The 20,556-nt window shown below is 34.5% G+C and overlaps 1 protein-coding gene across 5 annotated transcripts in view; it reads right to left on the reverse strand.

Moving 5' to 3' along the window:
• Positions 1-780: 780 nt before the first annotated feature.
• TMEM65 (transmembrane protein 65) overlaps positions 781-20,556 on the reverse strand; it is a 53,204-nt gene continuing 33,428 nt past the window's right edge. For 2 of the 5 annotated variants that reach the window (XM_045050019.1, XM_023248733.2), the window contains 7 exons: positions 19,738-19,833; positions 18,244-18,288; positions 15,512-15,579; positions 14,161-14,215; positions 12,799-12,841; positions 10,857-10,962; positions 781-3,474 (listed from right to left, as the gene is read on the reverse strand). In XM_045050019.1, the coding sequence (XP_044905954.1) occupies positions 3,373-3,474; positions 10,857-10,962; positions 12,799-12,841; positions 14,161-14,215; positions 15,512-15,579; positions 18,244-18,288; positions 19,738-19,833 (515 nt within the window). In that variant the 3' untranslated portion in view covers positions 781-3,372. The remainder of the gene's footprint in view (positions 3,475-10,856; positions 10,963-12,798; positions 12,842-14,160; positions 14,216-15,511; positions 15,580-18,243; positions 18,289-19,737; positions 19,834-20,556) is intronic. The other 3 variants (XM_023248734.2, XM_023248735.2, XM_045050020.1) reach the window with 2 other exon arrangements.

A 20,556-nucleotide genomic window follows, 5' to 3' on the forward strand; every position in this document is an offset into this window, starting at 1 on the left:
TTAAAATCCTTACACGGCAGCAAGTAAGTGCTTAATAAAAGGGAGCTAACATTATTATCATCATCTTACTCAGGTTTCATAGCCTAATATTCCCCCCCCCCCAAATTCCTGGTAAGACTGTCTATCTAGGTGCCAAGTCCACACAGATGAGAAGTGGCAGCTTAGAGAGACAAGGCAGTTGCCAAAAGTGAGAGCAAGAAAAGGATGGGAAGAAAATGGAAGTCTTCCTGAGGCACTGCATTACAGCACAACAAGGTCCATGGGGGTCATGCATAGCCACTAAGGAAAGGGTGACATTACATTTCATACATTCTTTTAAGAAGAGAATATAATTCTAAAATTAAGAAGATTGACTTCAAAATGGTTCACACAAACTTTCCGTGTGAAAGATAAACCTCCATCACCTTCAGAATTCACCTCCTACAGAAAAGGATAAACGAAGCCTTACTATACAGAAGGCTTGGATATCTCTGCTGTCAAGACCCATCAGTGTGATCTATGCTGATCTCTCTAGTGCTATTTTTGACATCCTATTAAAGGTCAAATTGTCTCAATATGGGATCATTCTTCTCTCATAATCTGTAGTGGATCTCCAGTATGGACTTCAGTGAGGCAGTAAATAGCTTCATTTCACTGTGTCAGTGACACTGCTACAACCATGTAAAAAAAAAAAAAAATCTGCACTTATTAAACCTATTTTCTTTAGTGACAGATTAACCAGGGCCCTCCCTCAGAGATTAGGAAGAAAATCAAATTTCAAAATCAAAACCACATTCCAAATTTCTTAAAAGATATTTTTTGTTCAATTCCTTTGTAAAAACATTGGTCACCATTTAACATACAGTGGCAACAAAATGCACCCAATTTACATGCATCAACAAGTCAATAAATCGTAATACACAGACAACATGATTTTCAAACAAACAGTACTAAAGTAGCTCATGTTCCATTTAAGTATAGGTATGGTGCTTCCAACAAAGAAATAGCTAATATGAGAAATAAGATTCCAGTTTCAATCTCAAATAAGGTTATTTGTGACAAGTACCATGAAACAATGATTTTATGACGTCATTATCTTAAAGGGAACCATTTTTCAGAAGTCACGTTGTGCAAAGCACCAATACTCAGAATAAGATCTTGAAAAGATGTGAACTTAAGTTAAGGACAAAGGGCTCCATTTTTTGAAAACTAATTATCTGAATGATTCGAATGTTTATTATGTCCATAAATTAAAAGATCTTTCAACATGAAGGCTATATATACTACGTTTTGACACCTTAAATAATTCTGCAGACATTCAGCTAAGCTGAAAGCTTCTGTAGGACTACTTCCAAGAGCAAAGAGTGGAAACCAATAATTAAAAGCCCTTTCTATACTCACAGGCAAGGTTTCTGGATATGGGATTTAATTAATAAGAAGAAAATTTAAGCACCACAATAAAATACTTTTTAGAAAACAGAAAGGACTGGCAATATACAAGTTAGGAACAAAAGCACTTAAACGTTTACCCCCCCCCCCGCCCCCCAAAAAAAACTGTTTAAATAAGCACTTGAATCCTATCAGCTGAAGTAATAAAGAAATTCTTTTTGGTGTGTGTGTAGTACTAGGTGGAAAGTAAAACCACAATTCTGTTTAAGGAGTCAACTTCTGTAATTCTAATGTGATCAAATGAGACTGTTGTATTATTTGTACATAATAAGAATGTTATATATTTTTACATTATATGATTTATTTTCTTCTTTTCCCTCAGAACCTATGATTGAAGGATACCTTTAATTATTTTGAAATTCACAGAGCATAATTTATGACAAACTGCTTTGTGGGAAAAAGCAGCCCCTCTGAAAATAAGAGGTCAAAGTAATCATGTGCAAATAAAACTTCAAAATAAGGTAGCTGTAAATACAGCCATCTTAGAAGTTTCCCTTCGTTTGTATCTATTTAGCAATATAAATAATTTCAGTGGCCCAAACAGTAATCTTAACTTCAGTTTTTCTCCTCCATGATGTGTTTACTCTTAACAAGTAAGAGTAATTTTTTAGCATATGGTGTTACAGACCATATGCTAACAAACTTAAAGGTTCATAAAATTAAAATTTATGATTCATATATAGTTATACTATGTATGTCAGATATAGAAGGCTGAACATAAGTAATTTCAACCTAGAATGTTATTTGAACATCACAAAAGAAGAAAAAAGACAAAAAACAAAGATTTCGCCTCGCGTAACTTTTGACTACTAGACTAGTCATAGCAAAAAAAAGGCAAAATATAAAATATGTAGTTTTTAGCTCAAAGTGAGTTATCCCAAAATAGAATTCACTAAATGAGACAAGACATCAGGATTATGAGTATGGGGTACTCAGATTCATTCAAATCAGATGAGGAGACACTTTGGGGGAAAAGAAATCCATCCCAAACAATGTAATTTGTATCTCATTAACCCTCTACACAGCACAACTTTACCGCTTATACCATAAGCCTTCTCGACAGTTCCCATTTTCTTCTTCTCTAAAAAGATGTGCTAGCCTCTTAATTTCCAAGTGTCATGTCAAACCCCTTGTTTTACCCTAATTCCATACTCCTCATTTATAAAAGACCTTAAAATAATCATTTTCTTCCCCTAAGGAGTTAGAAACCACCAGGTAATAATTCAAAATTGAGGAATTAAAGGTTAAAAAATCAACTGAAAATACACTTATTAACATTTGTGGTTTTATGTAGTAGGGACACCACATAATTACTCATTCTGATTAACCTCTTGAGACAGTGAGGTCAGAAAACTGAAATGAGTAACAGATACTTAAAATGCTTGAAGTGTGGTCTATCTTGAGTGGGATGAGTTAAAAAGGTGACTGAAATTATGTGATTCTAAGTGTTTACTGTAAAACAGTACAAAAGTGATGTTGCCAAATACAGTAAAAAGAAAAACCTTTAACTTACATTAAATATCGTCCATAATTTGGAAAAAAGTCTCAAGGCTGAATTGTAAGTGGAGAACAACAGCCACAACAGAAGGCCCTTTCACGTGTGCACACACATGAAGTAACAAAGAGGCAAACCCCAACTGAGTACAGTACACCAACGACTGATACTTAAATGAGATTTTGATATGTAAAGAAAAAGGTAAAATGTTGACTGCTACTGATGAAAAAACATTTCAACAATTTACACAAAATGATACTAAACATTTTTTTTAAAAAGATGTCCTAAGAAAACCAAGCCACAATAAGTTAGTGTTTTCCATAATACATGCTGAGTTATTTGATCCCATATCTATACACTGTTATTGTCTTAATTCCTAAATGTTGTGACAGCATATTTAGTAATTGAGGTACATTAGTTTACATCTTTTTATAGATATTCTAAGAGAGTTAATTTTTCTTTTCCAGTTTTTCATCTTCTTCACCTCCTCCAAAGAAAAGCAAAGGAAACATTCCTAGAATGCAGCCAATAGTCACCCCAACAGCTTTGCCCTAAGGAAACAAAAGAAAACATTTTTTGAAAGTTATTTTATCCCTAAAAGAAGAATCCTTGCCTAAGTATCTATGATAAACAATTACTATGTATTATAAAATTCAACTGTAATTGCATTTCTTTTGACCACAATAACTTAAATATAAAAATAAGCAACATATGGGGCGCCTGGGTGACTCTGTCAGTTGAGCGTCTGACTTGATTTCAGCTCAGGTCATGATCTTGAGGTTCATAAGATCAAGCCCCACATCGGGCTCTGCGCTGACAGCTGGAGCCTGCTGGGGAATTCTCTCTTCCCCCCTCTCTCTCTGCCTGTCCCTCGCTTATGCTTTCTCTCAAAATAAATAAACATTTTTTAAAAAGTAAGCCACATATGACAAAGGAGGTGAGAATACACAATGGGGAAAAGACGGTCTCATAAATGGTGCTGGGAAAGCTGGTCAGCTGCATGCAAAAGAAAGAAACTGGATCAATTTCTTACACCATACACAAAAATAAACTCAAAATGGATTAAAGACCTAAGTGTAAGACCTGAAACCATAAAAATCCTAAAAGAAAACACAGGCAGAAATCTCTTGGACATCAGTCTCAGCAACATTTTTCTGGATCTGTCTCCTCAGACAAGAAAAAACAAACAGAAAAATATACAATTAGAAACTACTTCAAACTAAGACGATTTTACACAGCAAAAGAAACCATCAACAAATGGGAAAACAATCTACTGAATGGGAGAAAATATCTACAAATGATATAACCAATAAGGGGTTAATATTCAAAATATATAAAGAACTACAACCTAACACCAAAAAACCCAAAATGATTTAAAAATGGGCAAAGGACCCGGAATAGACAATTCTCCAAAGAAGACATACAGATGGCTGACACGTGAAAAGCTGCTCAATACTACTAATCATCAGGGAAACGCAAATCAAAACCACAATGAGATATCATCTCACAACTGTCAGAATGGCTGAAATCAAAACCACCAGAAACAAGCGTTGATAAAGATGTGGAGAAAAAGGAACCCTCCTGCACTTCTGTAGGAATGCAAACTAGTGCAGCCACTCTGGAAAAAAGTATGGAGGTTCCTCGAAAAATTAAAAACAGAACTATCATATGATCCAGTAATCACACTACTAGGTATTTACCCAAAGAATGCAAAAACACTAATTTGAAAGAATATATGCACCCCTATGTTTAATGCAACATTATTTATAATAGCGAAACTATGGAAGCAGCCCAAGTGTCCACTGATAGATGAATGGATAAAGAAGATGTAGTATGTATATATGTATGTATGTGTGTGTGTGTGTGTGTGTGTATGTGTGTGTATCATTCAGCCATAAAAAGGATGAAATCTTGCTATTTGCAACAACATGGATGGAGCTAGAGAGTATAATGCTAAGCAAAATGTCAGAGAAAGACAAATACCATATGATTTCACTCATATGTGGAATATAAGAAACAAAACAAACAAACAAAGGGGGAAAAAAGAGACAAAGCTTAAAATAGACTCTTAACTCTAGAGAACAAACAGATGGTTACCAGAGGGGAGGTGGGTGGGGGATGGGTGAAATAGGTGAAGGGGATTAAGAGTACATCGTGATGATGAGCACGGAGTAATGTATAGAATTGTTGCATCGCTACATTGTACACCTGAAACTAATATGGCACTGTATGTTAATTACACTGAAAATTAAAAAACAAAACAAAACAATAAGTAACAAATATTGGTGAGGATGTGGAGACAAGGAACCCTTGTGCTCTGTCAGTGGGAATGTAAATTGGTGCAGCCACTATGGAAAACACAATGAAACTTCCTCAGAAAATTAAAAATAAAAATACCATGTGATCCACAATTCCACTGCTGGGTATTTATTCAAAGAAAATAAAAACATGAATTTGAAAACATATACCCACCTCTATGTTTAGTGCAGCATTATTTACAATGGCCAAGATACAGAAGTAACCTGAGTGTCCACTGATAGATGAATGGATAAAGAAGGTGTAGTGTGTGTGTGTGTGTGTGTGTGTGTGTGTGTGTGTGTGTGTGTGTGTGAATGCATACACAAACATACCTACATGCATGTGGATACATATGTATACATACACGTATATGTGTACATGTATATGCATTTGTATACTAGCATATGTGTATGTACACATGTGCACAAATATACACAATGTAGTGTTACTCATAAAAAAGAATGAAATCTTGCCATTCGTGACAATGCAGATGAATCTAGAGGGTATTATGCTAAATGAAATAAGTCAGACAGAAAAAGACTAGTAACCTACAATTTCACTTACACGTGGAATCTAAAAAGCAAAACAAAACAAAAAAACAGAAATAGACTCATAAATACAGAACACAAGGTGGTGGTTGCCAGAGAGAAGGAGGTGGGGGGACAGGTGAAATAGGTAAAGGGCAATAAGAGGTACAGTTTCTAATGGTAAAATAAATGATAAATGATAAAATAAATTAGTCATGAGGAAGCAAAGTATAGCACATAGTAAAAATATACAGCACATAGTAAAAAATATTATAGTAACTTTGTATAGTGACAAATGGTAACTATACTTCTTGTTTTGTAATATACATAATTGTCGGATCACTATGTTGTACACCTGAAATTAATATGTCGACTACACTTCAATTAAAAATAATAAGCTACAAAAACGTTCTAGAACAAGTAATATTTGAAGTTCAATGCAACTAGGAAGTTTTTTTAAATGGCCACGAAATATCACCAAGGAAATATTCAAGTATAAAAACACTTTTTAGAAATCATACATATATTTTCATGTCTGAAGATAGGAAGAAAATAGGGGAAAAAAACCTCACCAAATACTCTCAATAGATTTGAATGTGCTCCTTTTTGTATATATTCCTTTTCCATATTTATCCCCATGTATACCTAATTATATGTAGGTCTAACCATTATGGAAACGTACCTTTGTGTTCTGCCCCACCCCTCAGCCACACATGTTATATGAGCTCTTTTCCAAACTGTTTCATAATCTTAATATAAAAACTTTTAAATTCCCCAAAACTGATAGCCCACAATCTGCTTAAAGCTCTCCTTACACCATTAAAAATCACTGCTATTTTTTCACCATTATAAGTGATATTACAATAAACATTTCTGTCTATAGTTCTTCCCTAATGGTTTATTTAAAATCAAACAGTATGAATACTTGTGCATATTCATAGGGTAATGAATGCCATGCTGTCTATTCCGGGCAAAATTGACTGCAAATTCATATATACCAGTTGAAATACAGTTGACACTTGAAAGACACTGGTTTGAACTGTATGGGTCTATTTATACGGGGGTTTTTACAACACAGTACTGTAAATGCACTTTCTCTTCCTCATGATTTTCTTTTTTTAAAAAAATTTTTTTTAACTTTTTTTAATTTATTTTTGGGACAGAGAGAGACAGAGCATGAACGGGGGAGGGGCAGAGAGAGAGGGAGACACAGAATCGGAAGCAGGCTCCAGGCTCTGAGCCATCAGCCCAGAGCCTGACGCGGGGCTCGAACTCACGGACCGTGAAATCGTGACCTGAGCCGAAGTCGAACGCTCAACCGACTGAGCCACCCAGGCGCCCCTCCTCATGATTTTCTTAGCAACATTTTTTTTCTCAGCTTACATTATCGTAAGGATACAGTATATAATACACAAAATGTGTGTTAATTGACCATATATGTTACTGGGAAGGCCTCCAGTTAATAGTAAACTATTAGTAGTTATGTTTTCGGAAGTTGAAAGTTATATGTGGATTTTCAACTGCACAGGGAGTTGGGACCCCTAACCCCTGTGGTGTTCAAGGATCAACTGTGTATGTATATACACACATCAATTTTTCTACAACCATACCCACATTATGAACATCTAAAATTTTTATTTTTGTAAATAATTTTTAAAATTTGCATTTCTACAATGACCATCAAGGTTAAATACTTTTCAATTAAGTTTCATTTCTTCATACAAACATTTATTGAGAATCTATTCTGTGCCAAATTCTGTGCTAGATACCAATGAGACAATGACTAATTAGATGCAGTCTGTCTCTCTCTTCTAGGAACTTCCAGTTAGTTATACACAGAAAAGCAAAGAAATAAATTAAGTTCTATCAAACATTACAGGTATATGATAGCTACCTAATCCAAAGTCTTGACTAAAATAAAACACATTTTGCCTATACAATGTCAATTTATCTATCAGACCCTACAGTTTTTCTAATAAATTTCAAGAGTAGCCACTAATGTTTTGACAACAGCTTGCATAAAAATTTTCAAGTCTATTATTTTTGGGTTTTGTTGGTGGGAGTAGTGATAGTGGTGGTGGTATGTCCATGCTTTGTATTAATAGGTTTATCACTTTCATAGCACCCCACTTAGAAAAGTATCAGTTCTACAGAGTTTTAATAAGCAGAAATTTTCTTCGTTCCTGATGCTGAAAAAGTTAATCTTAGACCCTTATTTTGACCTTCAAGTTTGTATTCATTTATATTTATTTATATACACATAGAATATTTTATTTTAGATTCCTTACTTCCCCATATACATGAAGTGACCACGGCAACAGGCTCCATGTCCACTTTCCACCCATTTGTTAGAATGCCTGTTACAATATGCTGTCTGTGGAACTCAAGCCTTTCCTCCCCACTCACTTTAGGATTGCCAGTTAATGAGTTCCAACCCAATCATCTCAATGGCGTGTAAAGTCAACAGGGCAGAGAGGGAGGAAAGAAGTGAGATATCCTTTTCTGGCTCCATGATTCAGGCAACATTTTTCCACTGAAAAATCAGTTAATGAGGCACCTGGGTGGCTCACTCGGTTGAGTCAGCTCAACCGTCAGCTCAGATCATGATGTCAGCTCAGGTCATGATCTTGCGGTTTGTGAGTTTGAGCCCCATGTCAGGCCCTGTGCTGACAGCTCAGAGCCTGGAGTCTGCTTCGGATTCAGTGTCTCCCTCTTTCTCTGCCCCTCCCCTACTCGTGCTCTGTCTTTCTCTCTCAAATATAAATAAACATGAAAAGAAAAGAAAAGTTATCAGGGCTGATGATAGTCTAGGCCCTATAATTAACTACACTGGAACTAACCCAAGAACTTGAGTACATCTGTAATATGGTTCTGCAAGAAAATATTTTCTGAGTTTCAAACAGCCAAATCATAAATGAGGTTTTAAAACACAACCTGTATCAACAGGAACCTACATGTGTATTTGCATATATTGTATTACGGGTAAATTTCAGAGTTAGCTTATGTCATGAATAAATTACTGATCACTAACTTAAATTACTTCAGGCTGTTTGTTAACCAAATGTTATGTTACAGAGTAGATTTGACCCTAACAGAAAATAAGCAGAGTCAACAACTAAGGGACAGAATCACTTCATATACTGGTGGAAGATTTAGCAAAATATACAAACACACAAAATGCATTTATAAATGCTAGTTTAATAACTAAGGTGCTTTTATAATAGAAGAGGGGAATGGACCTGCTTGTAATACAGAAAGAAAACAGAATTACCAATTACGTGAGAAGAAATCCCAGGAAAATAATCTTCTTTTGATCCCAACTGCACTGCTAAAATGTTAAGCCAAGCTGCTAGAATGTTAGAATATCCTGATTCCTCAATAACGCTGGCCGACATTAGCCAGCTAGTCTCACTTCCATTTATTTACGAATTGCAGGATATAGACACACACATGATTTTTTTACAGAAATAGGTCTAAGGAGGAGGTTGAGATATGCATTTCTAACAAGTTTCCAGGTAATGTAGATCCTGTTGGCCCTGGCATCACGCCTGGGGGGAACCAGTGCCCTGTCTAATCTCACTTTCCCCCATGGTTTTAACTATCACCTTTTCAGTGTGGCCTACAGTAACCCTCCTATCTAATCCTGCAATCTGTCTCCATCTCAGCACTCCCAACCTCTTAATCCTGCTCTGCATTTTTTCTTTAATTCCTGTAACATTTGCAAACTTCTAACACATTAAACATTTTATTTGTCAGATTGTTTTAATTGTCTTCTTTCTACTGCTAGAATGTAAGATCTACCAGAAAAAAAGATCTTGTTTTGTTAACCAATATATTCAAAACTCCTACATATGTACTGGACATATAGTAGATAAACAATAAATATTTGTTGAATAAATGACTGATAATACTCATCATCTCTAATTCAGATCTCTCCAACTCTTCACTTTTTTTTTTTTTTAATTTTTTTTTTCAACGTTTATTTATTTTTGGGACAGAGAGAGACAGAGCATGAACGGGGGAGGGGCAGAGAGAGGGAGACACAGAATCGGAAACAGGCTCCAGGCTCTGAGCCATCAGCCCAGAGCCTGACACGGGGCTCGAACTCACGGACCGCGAGATCGTGACCTGGTTGAAGTTGGACGCTTAACCGACTGCGCCACCCAGGCGCCCCTCCAACTCTTCACTTTTAATCTAAATGCCTACTCAATATTACCACTTCAATGTCCTGTTAGTCTCAAATTCAACTTATTGAAAACAGAACTCAATACCTTCCCTTACTAATTTGTTCTTCCTCCTTTTCTTCTTGACTTAATTAGTAGCATTGTGATCCATCCAGTTTCCTTCCTATTTAAAATTCTTCACTAGTACTCCATCAGCTAGGTATGAGATTCAAGCTCCTTAGCATAGCTTATACAATGTCTTTCCTGTCTGATCCATTTTACTTCTCCAATACTGTTTTTCTCCTGCTGCTTCTATCCTCAACTACTACATATTATAGTCCAGCAATGCCTAATTTCTTACTTTCTCTGAACATACCCTGTTTTTATCATGCCTTTCTACTTGCTAGTCAATGTATTTGGAATTCTCTAATGTCTCATCAATAATTCAAAAATCAGCTTAGATCCAGTAATTGCCAAGAAACAGTCCCACCAAAAGAAATTCCTCCCCACAAAATATTCTTACTTAATGCTATTTCTAGTGCGTAATTCTATAATTGCATATGTCTCACCAAATTATAGTTTGTTTACATGTTACACCCAAACAATTCGTAAAAATAACTAGTTTATATTCATTTTATATCCTTCAGTTTCTAGCACATGACAGATATTCCTTAACATTACCTGAATCATATAAAGAATACTTCAAAAGTCAGTTATACTATAAAAAATAAAGAGTCAATACAAAATTACCGTTCTCTGAAAACTGCCAAGGTTTACACAACTTGTGTTAAAAACTCCACTCAAAACAAACAAACAAACAAAAAAACAAAAAAAAAAAAAACCTCCCCTCAAATAAATTTGGTCTCAAATTTCTGAGGACTGAACTATCCAGTGTCTTGGTCTGGCTACCTGAATTCATGATCATAAACCATATAAAGTACTTACAAAATGTGTACTAACACGTGTTTGCCACATGTCCACTTGTTTTGGTGTAAGATCAGGAATTGACAAGCCTAATCTGGAAGCCAAAGCTTCAACGTAGCCTGCAAGTCTTTAAAAAAACAGAAGGACAGAATATAAGTTTTTAAAGAGACACACAAATGTCCTCAAGATAATGAACTAGTTACTACAAAAGGAAACAAGATAATTTCACACCTGTAACTGGCACTCCAGAAATGGTGTAAATGTTTTTTACAACTTCCATTTTTATTGTGCATAAATATATCCAACTTAAAAATATTTAGTATTAATATATTCGATACACAGGTAAACACGTTGCCTTAGAGCAATTATTCTCCACAATTACTTTAAAAACACCAACTCAAAGTATATAAAAAATTTTTGCAGCAATTAACAGTTATGTGCTTATTCCAAATTCAAAGCAAAGCACTTTAACATATGATATAAATTAATAACTGTCACCAGAAAGCAAAAATTTCCAAAATTTATCAGATTGATATACTTGAATTTTCAAGGCCATCTCAAGTATTTATCAGATACAAACTTACTTTATGAACTGTAATAAAAAAAGAATTGCCAACTAATCTATGCATACATCAATTATAAGATGGATCCCAAGAGCAGATATATTAAGTTCTAAAAAAAACTTAATCTGTATATCTAACAATCAATAAAATGTAGTATCTGTTATTTAATGATATTTTTTAAAGGCAGAGGAGAAATAGTTCTTAAATATAAAGACTCCCATCAAAATCTTTATCTCTTATCAAAAAGAACTGTTTCATGATGCGATCTAAAATTAAACGGCTTTAAATTCTATTAGATCATTTGGTTGTATTAACTATAAAAAGCTATCACAGTAGCTATAATATTACCATTTTTAACATTAATGTTGGAAATGGAGAAGTGGAACGTGTAAGGGGTGATATCATTATAAATTAATGTCGCAAATCCCAGGAATATAAAATTTCTGCCTTGGCCCAGAAGCAAAGAAACTTTGTGTTTAACAGTAGCTTTGGCCCCAAACTCCAGTACAGAAGTCTAATAGACAGGGTCAGATCACTTATGAAGCTGCCTTTTCCGAGATTATAGCGCTAAGTAGACTACCACTAGACCCAAATCCAAATCTCAAAACTGACCACTCTAATACATGAAGAAAGGAAGAAATAGAGCCAAAGACTGGGCAAAAGAGAGTATCTTTATCACAGTAGTTAATGTCACCTTAGTCTAATTATAATTTCCAGGCTTCCTCAAGTCAAGAGGAAGCCCAGGCCACGTGTTGCTCAGAAGAGAGAATGTAAAGAGAGAAAGAGGAAAAGCTGGCCTTTTCTAAGTAGACATCCTCACTTTGTTTCATCATTCCTGCCACATGAAATAAAGGGAGCGAAAACTGGCCAAACCCTGTAATGCTCTGGCCATTCCCACATATGCTCCAGCCATCATGCCTTTTGAAAGTTCCTCTCTCCGGAAAACATGCCCAGTCAGTATCCTCACATTTGAGCCGTATCTTTTATCTTTGGGCTTAGTGGGAGAAGGGTGGGGAGAAATAATGATGGGGATTCTTGCTATTAATCCTGCCTCACCTTGGAAATGTCTAAAAAAGACATATAAATACCTCAGTAAATGAAAATTAAACTCTGCTTACATTGTGGTCATCTTAGAGAACTTTTTTGCATGTATCAATCTCTTGAAAGGATTTTAAACACAAATTCCAGGTCCCTAATTCTGAAGTGCAACCCAGGCATTCATAGTTGACGTACACCAAAGATTTAGCACCACTCATTTAGAAAAAATAAATTAAAACGTTAGTTTGAAAACACACCCAATAAATACCCCATTTCTTAATTCTTCTCAATTAAAGAATGGAGAAGAGAAAGAGAGCAAGGTCAGGACACACATGCACAAATGAATGAACAAATGGACCTACCCGAGTCCAGCTAAATCTGACACAAGATTTCCCAAAGCAGCAGCTAAAAAATTGAGAAGTGGATAAGTGAACTGTTATCTGGAAATCAGAAAAATCCTTATAATACATCACTGTCTCATCAATAAAGCACTGATCTGGAAGAGTTATCACAGCTTCTGAAACCACAACAACTATATCCAAAGTAACTCACTGGATAGCTCTGAGTCAAGATTTCAAAATAGAACACAAGTCTTTCGAGATTACAGTGCTGTACTTCCATCAAGTAGTGGGGTTTTTTCTGTTGTGGCAGCCAGTTTCCATTCTGGTGTCAATACCCATACAATATTTTGTAGTTTTATCTTTCATTATATTTAAGGAAATTTGGATATTTGGAAGTTAGAGTAAAAGTTTTATGCATAGGTCTGAAATTCAAGAAGATCATATAGAGAAGAAATGTCTCTTTTATTAACTCATCTACTTCATACTTTTCTACATAATAAACACACCACTGAACCATTCCCAAATTTCACCATCATAAAAAATAGAGTAGTAACTGGGGGAAAGAAGGTAATAGAACCAAATTAGATTTTTAAACTTGTATTTCCTTCTTTGATTTTTCTACCCTTAAAAATAAATAACAGTAGAAATAAGGGTAAAAAGGTTTTAGGATAACACTGGATTAAGAGGAAAAACTTATTGGGGCACCTGGGTGGCTCAACTGGTTAGGTGGGAGACATGATTTCAGTTCAGGTCATGATCTCAGAGTTCGTGAGATCGAGACCCACATCAGGCTCTGTGTTCACAGCTTGGAGCCTGCTTTGGATCCTCTGTCTCCTTCTCTTCCCCTCCCCCACTCGTGCTCACTCGCTCTTTCAAAAATTAAAAAACATTTAGGGGCGCCTGGGTGGCGCAGTCGGTTAAGCGTCCGACTTCAGCCAGGTCACGATCTCGCGGTCCGTGAGTTCGAACCCCGCGTCAGGCTCTGGGCTGATGGCTCGGAGCCTGGAGCCTGTTTCCAATTCTGTGTCTCCCTCTCTCTCTGCCCCTCCCCCGTTCATGCTCTGTCTCTCTCTGTCCCAAAAATAAATAAACGTTGAAAAAAAAATTTTTTTTAAAAATTAAAAAACATTTTTCAAAAAATTTTTAAAAAAGAGAAAAACTTATTTTAACATAGTCAGTACAGCACTATTACCCATGAGCTAACATAAAGTACCTAAAATTTCTCAGGAGAAGTGCAACATATACAAAATTAAGAATTAGAAGAATAGGATTAAGGAGATAAACTAATAGACATCTCAATGAGTAAACTTATTCAGATTAAGTATATTCTTCTAAACCTAAGTATACAGACAATGGAATAATAACATTAATATTATTAAATACCTGCCATAGTTGAAATTCCCAAAATAATTCCAATAGACATCTCAATATGGGTGCCCTGAAAAATGATTACAAAGAAATTAATCTTAAACATTAATGAAGTGGCTACAAAAAATAGCAAAGTAGTAATAAAAAGTTAAAATAGTTAAACATGTTATTGCAACAAAATTATATACATAAAATATGCAAAAATATTCACATATAATATAGTAATGCACTTAACTATTAAATATATGCATTCACACAAAAATAACATCGATAGCATTTTATTCATTAAAATTAGGCTTTCAAGAAATAAACAATAGTAACAAATACAATTATAATATAAAGAGCAATATAATCCATAATTAAAGATCTAGAATTTATATTTTCCAACCACAAAGAAAGATGCTTTAAACCTCTTGGAATACAGGGGCATCTGGGTGGCGCAGTTGGTTTAACATCCAACTCTTGATTTCAGCTCAGGTCATGATCTCACGGTTTTTGAGTTCAAGTCCCACATTGAGCTCTGCGCTGACAGCATGAAGCCTGCTTGGAATTCTCTCTCTCACTCTCTCTCTGCGCCTCCCCCATGTGTGTGCACGCGCGCACGCTCTCTCTCTCTCTCAAAATATAAATAAACAAACAAACCTACCTCTTGGAACACAAAGAAGACCAACTCATGTAATTTTAAATTCTGAATGATACATCTATATAGATATCATTGTTATTTAGTCTATCAAAAACAGAGTAAAAAACTAGCTTCTAGGCAACCAAGAGATCACAGACTTCAAAAATTACCTTTATAACCACTTTGTTCTTTAACCATTCAGTAGTGAGACTATATATGGTTCATTTATAAGCAACAACAGCTTCTTGTACAATAGATAGAGCCGCAGCAAAACAAAAGGCTCTAGCTCTACTGCATTTGCACTGAATTTATTGAGAGTTTCAGACGTTCCACATCCATCCCATTCGGAAGACAAGAAGGACTCATATTTTTACTTCCATTTTAAACAGAAGAAACTGAAATGAAAAAGATTAAACTATTCTAATGGGTTATTACATAGAATAAAGAAGAAATCCTATGGTCTATTGTGCTAATTCCATTCTAATACTTGGGCAATGCTGCCGTAAGTAGATTTAGGTTTCCTCCTGAATACTGATGCTTGAAAATTTCTAATAATTTTTTAATGTTTATTTATATTTTAGAAAGAAAGAGAGAGAGAGACCACAAGCAGTGGAGGGGGAGAGGGAGAGGGAGACACAGAATCCGAAGTAGGCTCCAGGCTCCAAGCTGTGGCAAGGAGTCCTGACTCGGGGCTCAAACTCATGAGCTGAACTCAAAACAGAAGGGGTGAAAGAAAGAACTTACTGCAACAATCATAATTGCATTATCCAAAAAGCCAAACCCTATGAAAGGTATCGCATTGTGGATGAATACTGAAAAACACCAAAAAGAGAAAATATATGTTAAGATTTCTATAACTTAAAATGATAAAAACAGACCATATGACTAAAGTCTCCTAAACAGATCTGATAACCTTTGAAATTTGCTTTTCATTCCCCACAGCCAAAAGATTCTGCTCCTGCAGTAAGTTCAACTACTTCGTAGAAGCTATACTAGGGAAAAACACCAAAATTAAAAACGCTGTTACATGTAAAAATAATTGTGTTAGACTTCTGGGTTGTTTTCTTACTAGCTACAAAGTACATATAGTTAATGGCGGAACAAATAAGTAAATATATATTACGAGTACCATGTTTTACCTGTTTAATTGCTATTAATATCAATCTACTTCTTATATTGTAAAGACTGATATCATAAAATTAAGCTCCATATTAGAAATAATAAAAAATACCCTGAATCAAATTTCATGGAAACTATATGGTCGCTTTTACTCACTAAAGAGTTTTTTGGACAAATATGATAAAAATGTTATTACCTCATCTATATTAGCCATCTATATCCAGTCTTTTCCCCCCTCACATCATCAGTATCCCTGAAAGCTTTCACAAACTATAAACAAACTATTTGATTTAAATCAAAATGTAATTTGATCTCTTCCTAACAAAAGCATACCTTACCTTATCTATCTAACATATAATCTGAAAGACCTGACATAATAGAAGTGTAACTAGGAAGAACTAATACCTATATATTTTTTTATACATTCAGCCTCATTTTTTTTTTCATATTTGCATCTTCAGCATGTTGCAGAATGCCTAGTGCATAGCAGATACTCAATGAACATTAGTTAATTAAGTTGAGGACCACTAACCTGGAAAGGAAGAGAATTCCATATTAAGAGAATTGAAGGCAAACTGTGAAATAGATTAAAAGCTGGAATAGTTAAAAGATTTTATTCTAATTCATCTATAAAATTGCCAAGATATAGTCAACATCAATTCAACTAAGGACTTTTTTAGATAAACATCAAAACTGTGAATTTTATACCATATCCAAAAAATAGTCCCTTAAAACAATTGGTGATATGTGTTCAGTGACTTTAGAGTGTTTTTCTTCTTTTAATGTAGTTAAGTCCACAGGAAGTATAATTAAAATATAATTCAGAAGTTATGAAAGTTTGATATTGCTACAGTCAGTTCTGCACCAACCCAGGGAAGGCTAATAAGCAGTGAACAGAACAAAACAAAAAATGCCTCTACCCAAAACAACTATCGAATACTAACATCACAAGAAAAGGGTGTATACACATCCCAGATCATTTCAGATTTCTTTTTGCTATCAAGTAAGAAAGTTCAAGATAAAAAGCAGCATTTTTTAATTACAAGGAATATTATTTTAAAAGTTATTAAAGATGATAAAAATCAAATAGTGTATTAATGAAATGGGATTCTTCAATTAAAGAGTCTAACCTTAGCTCTTTGTCTTTTTGCCTAAGTCTAGTTAGTTAACTACTAGACATCCAAACTTCTGTAATAAGCAACTCTGAAATATAAAATATATCATGTTTTTATGCTTAGACCTAAATAAATGTGTCCTATGTATTAAAATTTACTTTCAACACAAAGGAAAAAATACAATTTTCATGTTGTTAAGTAAACATGTACTGGCCACTCCACTGGGCATGAGATACAAAGATACATAAGATTTGGTTACCAGCCTTCAAAAAGTTTGGGTATGGTAACACACCATACAAACGGCTCATTTCAATATGACAAAAAAACCGATAACAGAATTATACGGTGCTTGGATACAAACTGCATGAACCTAGGCTAGGAGAATCACAAAAAATTACCTGGGGGAAAAAGTCTTAAAGAATTCTTAAATGTTTTGGTATTTGGGAAAAGTTACTTATTTCTAATATAAATTGTATTCTACCTCTGAGAGAAAAAGAACTGGCTATTAATTTTTAAAAGTTATGTAAGTTTACTCTCCAGCATGTAATGATCTCCTATTAATTTGTGATTTCTTCAACTTCCTTTGGAAAATACTATTCTATAACAGCAAACCACATCTAATATTTAGCTTTCACTTACAATCTACTCAAATTTACTGCACCATTAAAACATTCTCTTCTTTCATTGTCTCTATAATAAGATCCCAAACTGTTTTACATTATGTCAGTGTTAGCCTTGACTATTTAATTCCTATCATAACAGTAAAGAAAGCACACCAGCACCACTTACAAGCTTCTTCTTCGTGGCAGTGTTAAACAAACTTAACTTTCTTCATCATTACAAACAGCACACCGTAAGTATTTTCTCTACCAGAGAACAGTTCTACCCAGCCCTGAGCTCAGACTTCCAAGTTCTGAAATTACCCAACTTAAATCCAAACTAAAGTAAACATATCCTTTTTACTGGGAATCGAGGAAACCTTACCATAAGTATAATTTTATTTCTACATGGTAACTACAGTTTAACAATGTTAGATACTGTTACAAATGTCAAAATTCCCTAACATTGTAATATGTCTTAAACCAAGTTTATAAACTTTTTGTTTCAGCATGATAAATAAGATAATCTACTCTCTCTGGAAAAATTAAATTTACTGACTCTTCTATACTATCAGTGAATGATACAGTTATTTCAAGTCTAAAAGACAGATGCGCAAATATTTAACAATTATAGAACCATTACCATATCTCAGCTGTCCTGGTGTGGGTGGTGGTGCTTCCAATTTTTCTAAAGGGGAAAAAAAGGGTTTAGGTCAAGAGTTAGTTACCATAGCATGAGTTCTTTTTTATTACAGTGAAGAAAATACCAGCAGATTTACAAAGTGGGAGAATATCAAAGTTCATTCATACATTTTTGTAGGATAACAGACCAAAGTTATCCATACAGAAAATAATACTTGGTATGGATTACATCACAAGGCTAGAAAACAAAACTGAACTTTAGTTACAAGTCTACCATGGACCCTATGGCCTTGGGTAATCATTAGCTTTTCATTTTTCTTTTTTTTTTTTAAATCTTTACATCTATATAATGGGCCTGATTAGTTACAGTAAAAACAAAACAAAACAAAAAAACCCACCAAAAACACAAAAACCAAAAACCTTTGAAATATAGTTACCCTTCTTTAAGATGGCAATGATAGATGTCTTAAGAAATATATATACAAGCAAACATTGATAGCAGAAAAAAGAATATTCAAATAGACCTAGATATCCTTTAAAAAACAGAAAATAATATTTTTAAAGCAATGTATTTCAACAATGACTTCACCGGATTGTGCTCTGTTCCTTAATCTCCCTTGATAATATAACGAAATATTTTGAGTTTTGGAACCTATACTATTGGATAATATAGAATATTCTACACAATAAAAAGAAGAGTGCTAGTCAAAATCACAAGTAACAATAAACTATTTATAATATATATCATAATAAACACACCAAATTTTCCCAAAGTAATATCTTTAACTGCCATCATTAAATCTAAAAATTAACAATTATTATAAAGAAGCAACATACCTCATCTCGTAACAATAACCATCTCACCATTTGTGTAAGTACAAGAGTGAGCTCTGGTTAAATGGCAGAGAACTGTACTTTACCCTCCTCCTCCAGTCCAAAAAAATTAACACCCACACCATGGATCACACTGCTCTAAAGGTTTAGTACAACCAGACTGTCCAAGGAAACACATTACAAACTGGATATATATTTTCTAAAATTTTTATTTATACTCCGTGACAACATAAGAAGTGAAGAATTTAGCTTTAGAAAAAGTAAAAAGCAAATGTATCTCCATTGATAAACTATGTAAAAAAGTATTGTCCATATTTGTGAATGGTATTTTACTAAAAGCGCATACAGTACCAAAATGGTTTTACAATAAGTATGCTAAAACCTTGAGTTTAATCAATGATCATATTATTCAGACAGTTCTAAGAATGCAAGTTTAAGTTTTGTTTTCCCCTTTTTAGAAGAGTTACGAAATGAAGATATACTAATCTTTGCAGAATTTCCCATCTGATTAAAGTATATTCTTTGTCTGTTGACTAACACCATTACCTCAAGATCTATTTTGAAAGCATGCAAATGGTTTTCCAAATTTTAACAAGGAACATAGGTTACTACGTACTCCAGAGTTTTCTGCTGAAGTAAACATGCAAAAGTGGTTACATACCAGAACTATTTGCTAGATGCATTACTCTCATCATCACTACAGTTCTGACACTGTGAGGAGAAGTCCTTGTCAGTTGACTGGAACATCTTGAAATACCTAAAAATTCAACAAGCAGGACTTTCCCAATAGAATGAGAGTATACGGAGTCCTTGCTTTTACTTCTTCAAATTCCCTACATCTTCATATTGAGCAAAATATTTAAAATATTTTACAACTCCTAAGAAGAAAGGGTAAGAGGTAGGCAAATGTATAATGCGCAGCAAAGAGCAAACAATCAAATAATATAATCAATATTCCTCATCTCTCTTTCCTATTACACATACGGATTAAAAAACTAAAACTAATGAAAAAATAACTTTTTTAAAGACTGAGAAAGAGAAAGAAAGATAAAGTAAAGGAGACAGAGCAGGAAGGAAAACCACTGGCACAGAGATTCAAGTAAAATCAAAGCAGAGACTTTGCCTCCTGCTTCACAAAGAACCTAAGAAGCAGCAAGAGGAAACATGAAAGGCACATTTCCTAGAAAGTGGAAATTTTATTGGAAAGTATCTGTCAAAAGTGTTTTAAGCCATAAGTTGATCATTTTGAGGACTTTGACGCTGTTTATTACCTTATTATGTTAACTAAATCAAACTATATATATATCAGAAGTGAAAAACATTAGAGGTTCAATGCACAACAGAACTCAATCTTGGAAGTAAGCCCACGCAATCTTATACAGGTTTAAACTGTACTGGCTGTGGGGCGCCTGGGTGGCTCAGTCGGTTAAGCACCCACCTCTTCATCTCCACTCAGGTCATGATCTCACGGTTCCTGGGA

The sequence above is a fragment of the Felis catus genome, chromosome F2 (genome assembly GCF_018350175.1).
Source record: "Felis catus isolate Fca126 chromosome F2, F.catus_Fca126_mat1.0, whole genome shotgun sequence".
Classification (NCBI taxonomy): domain Eukaryota; kingdom Metazoa; phylum Chordata; class Mammalia; order Carnivora; family Felidae; genus Felis; species Felis catus.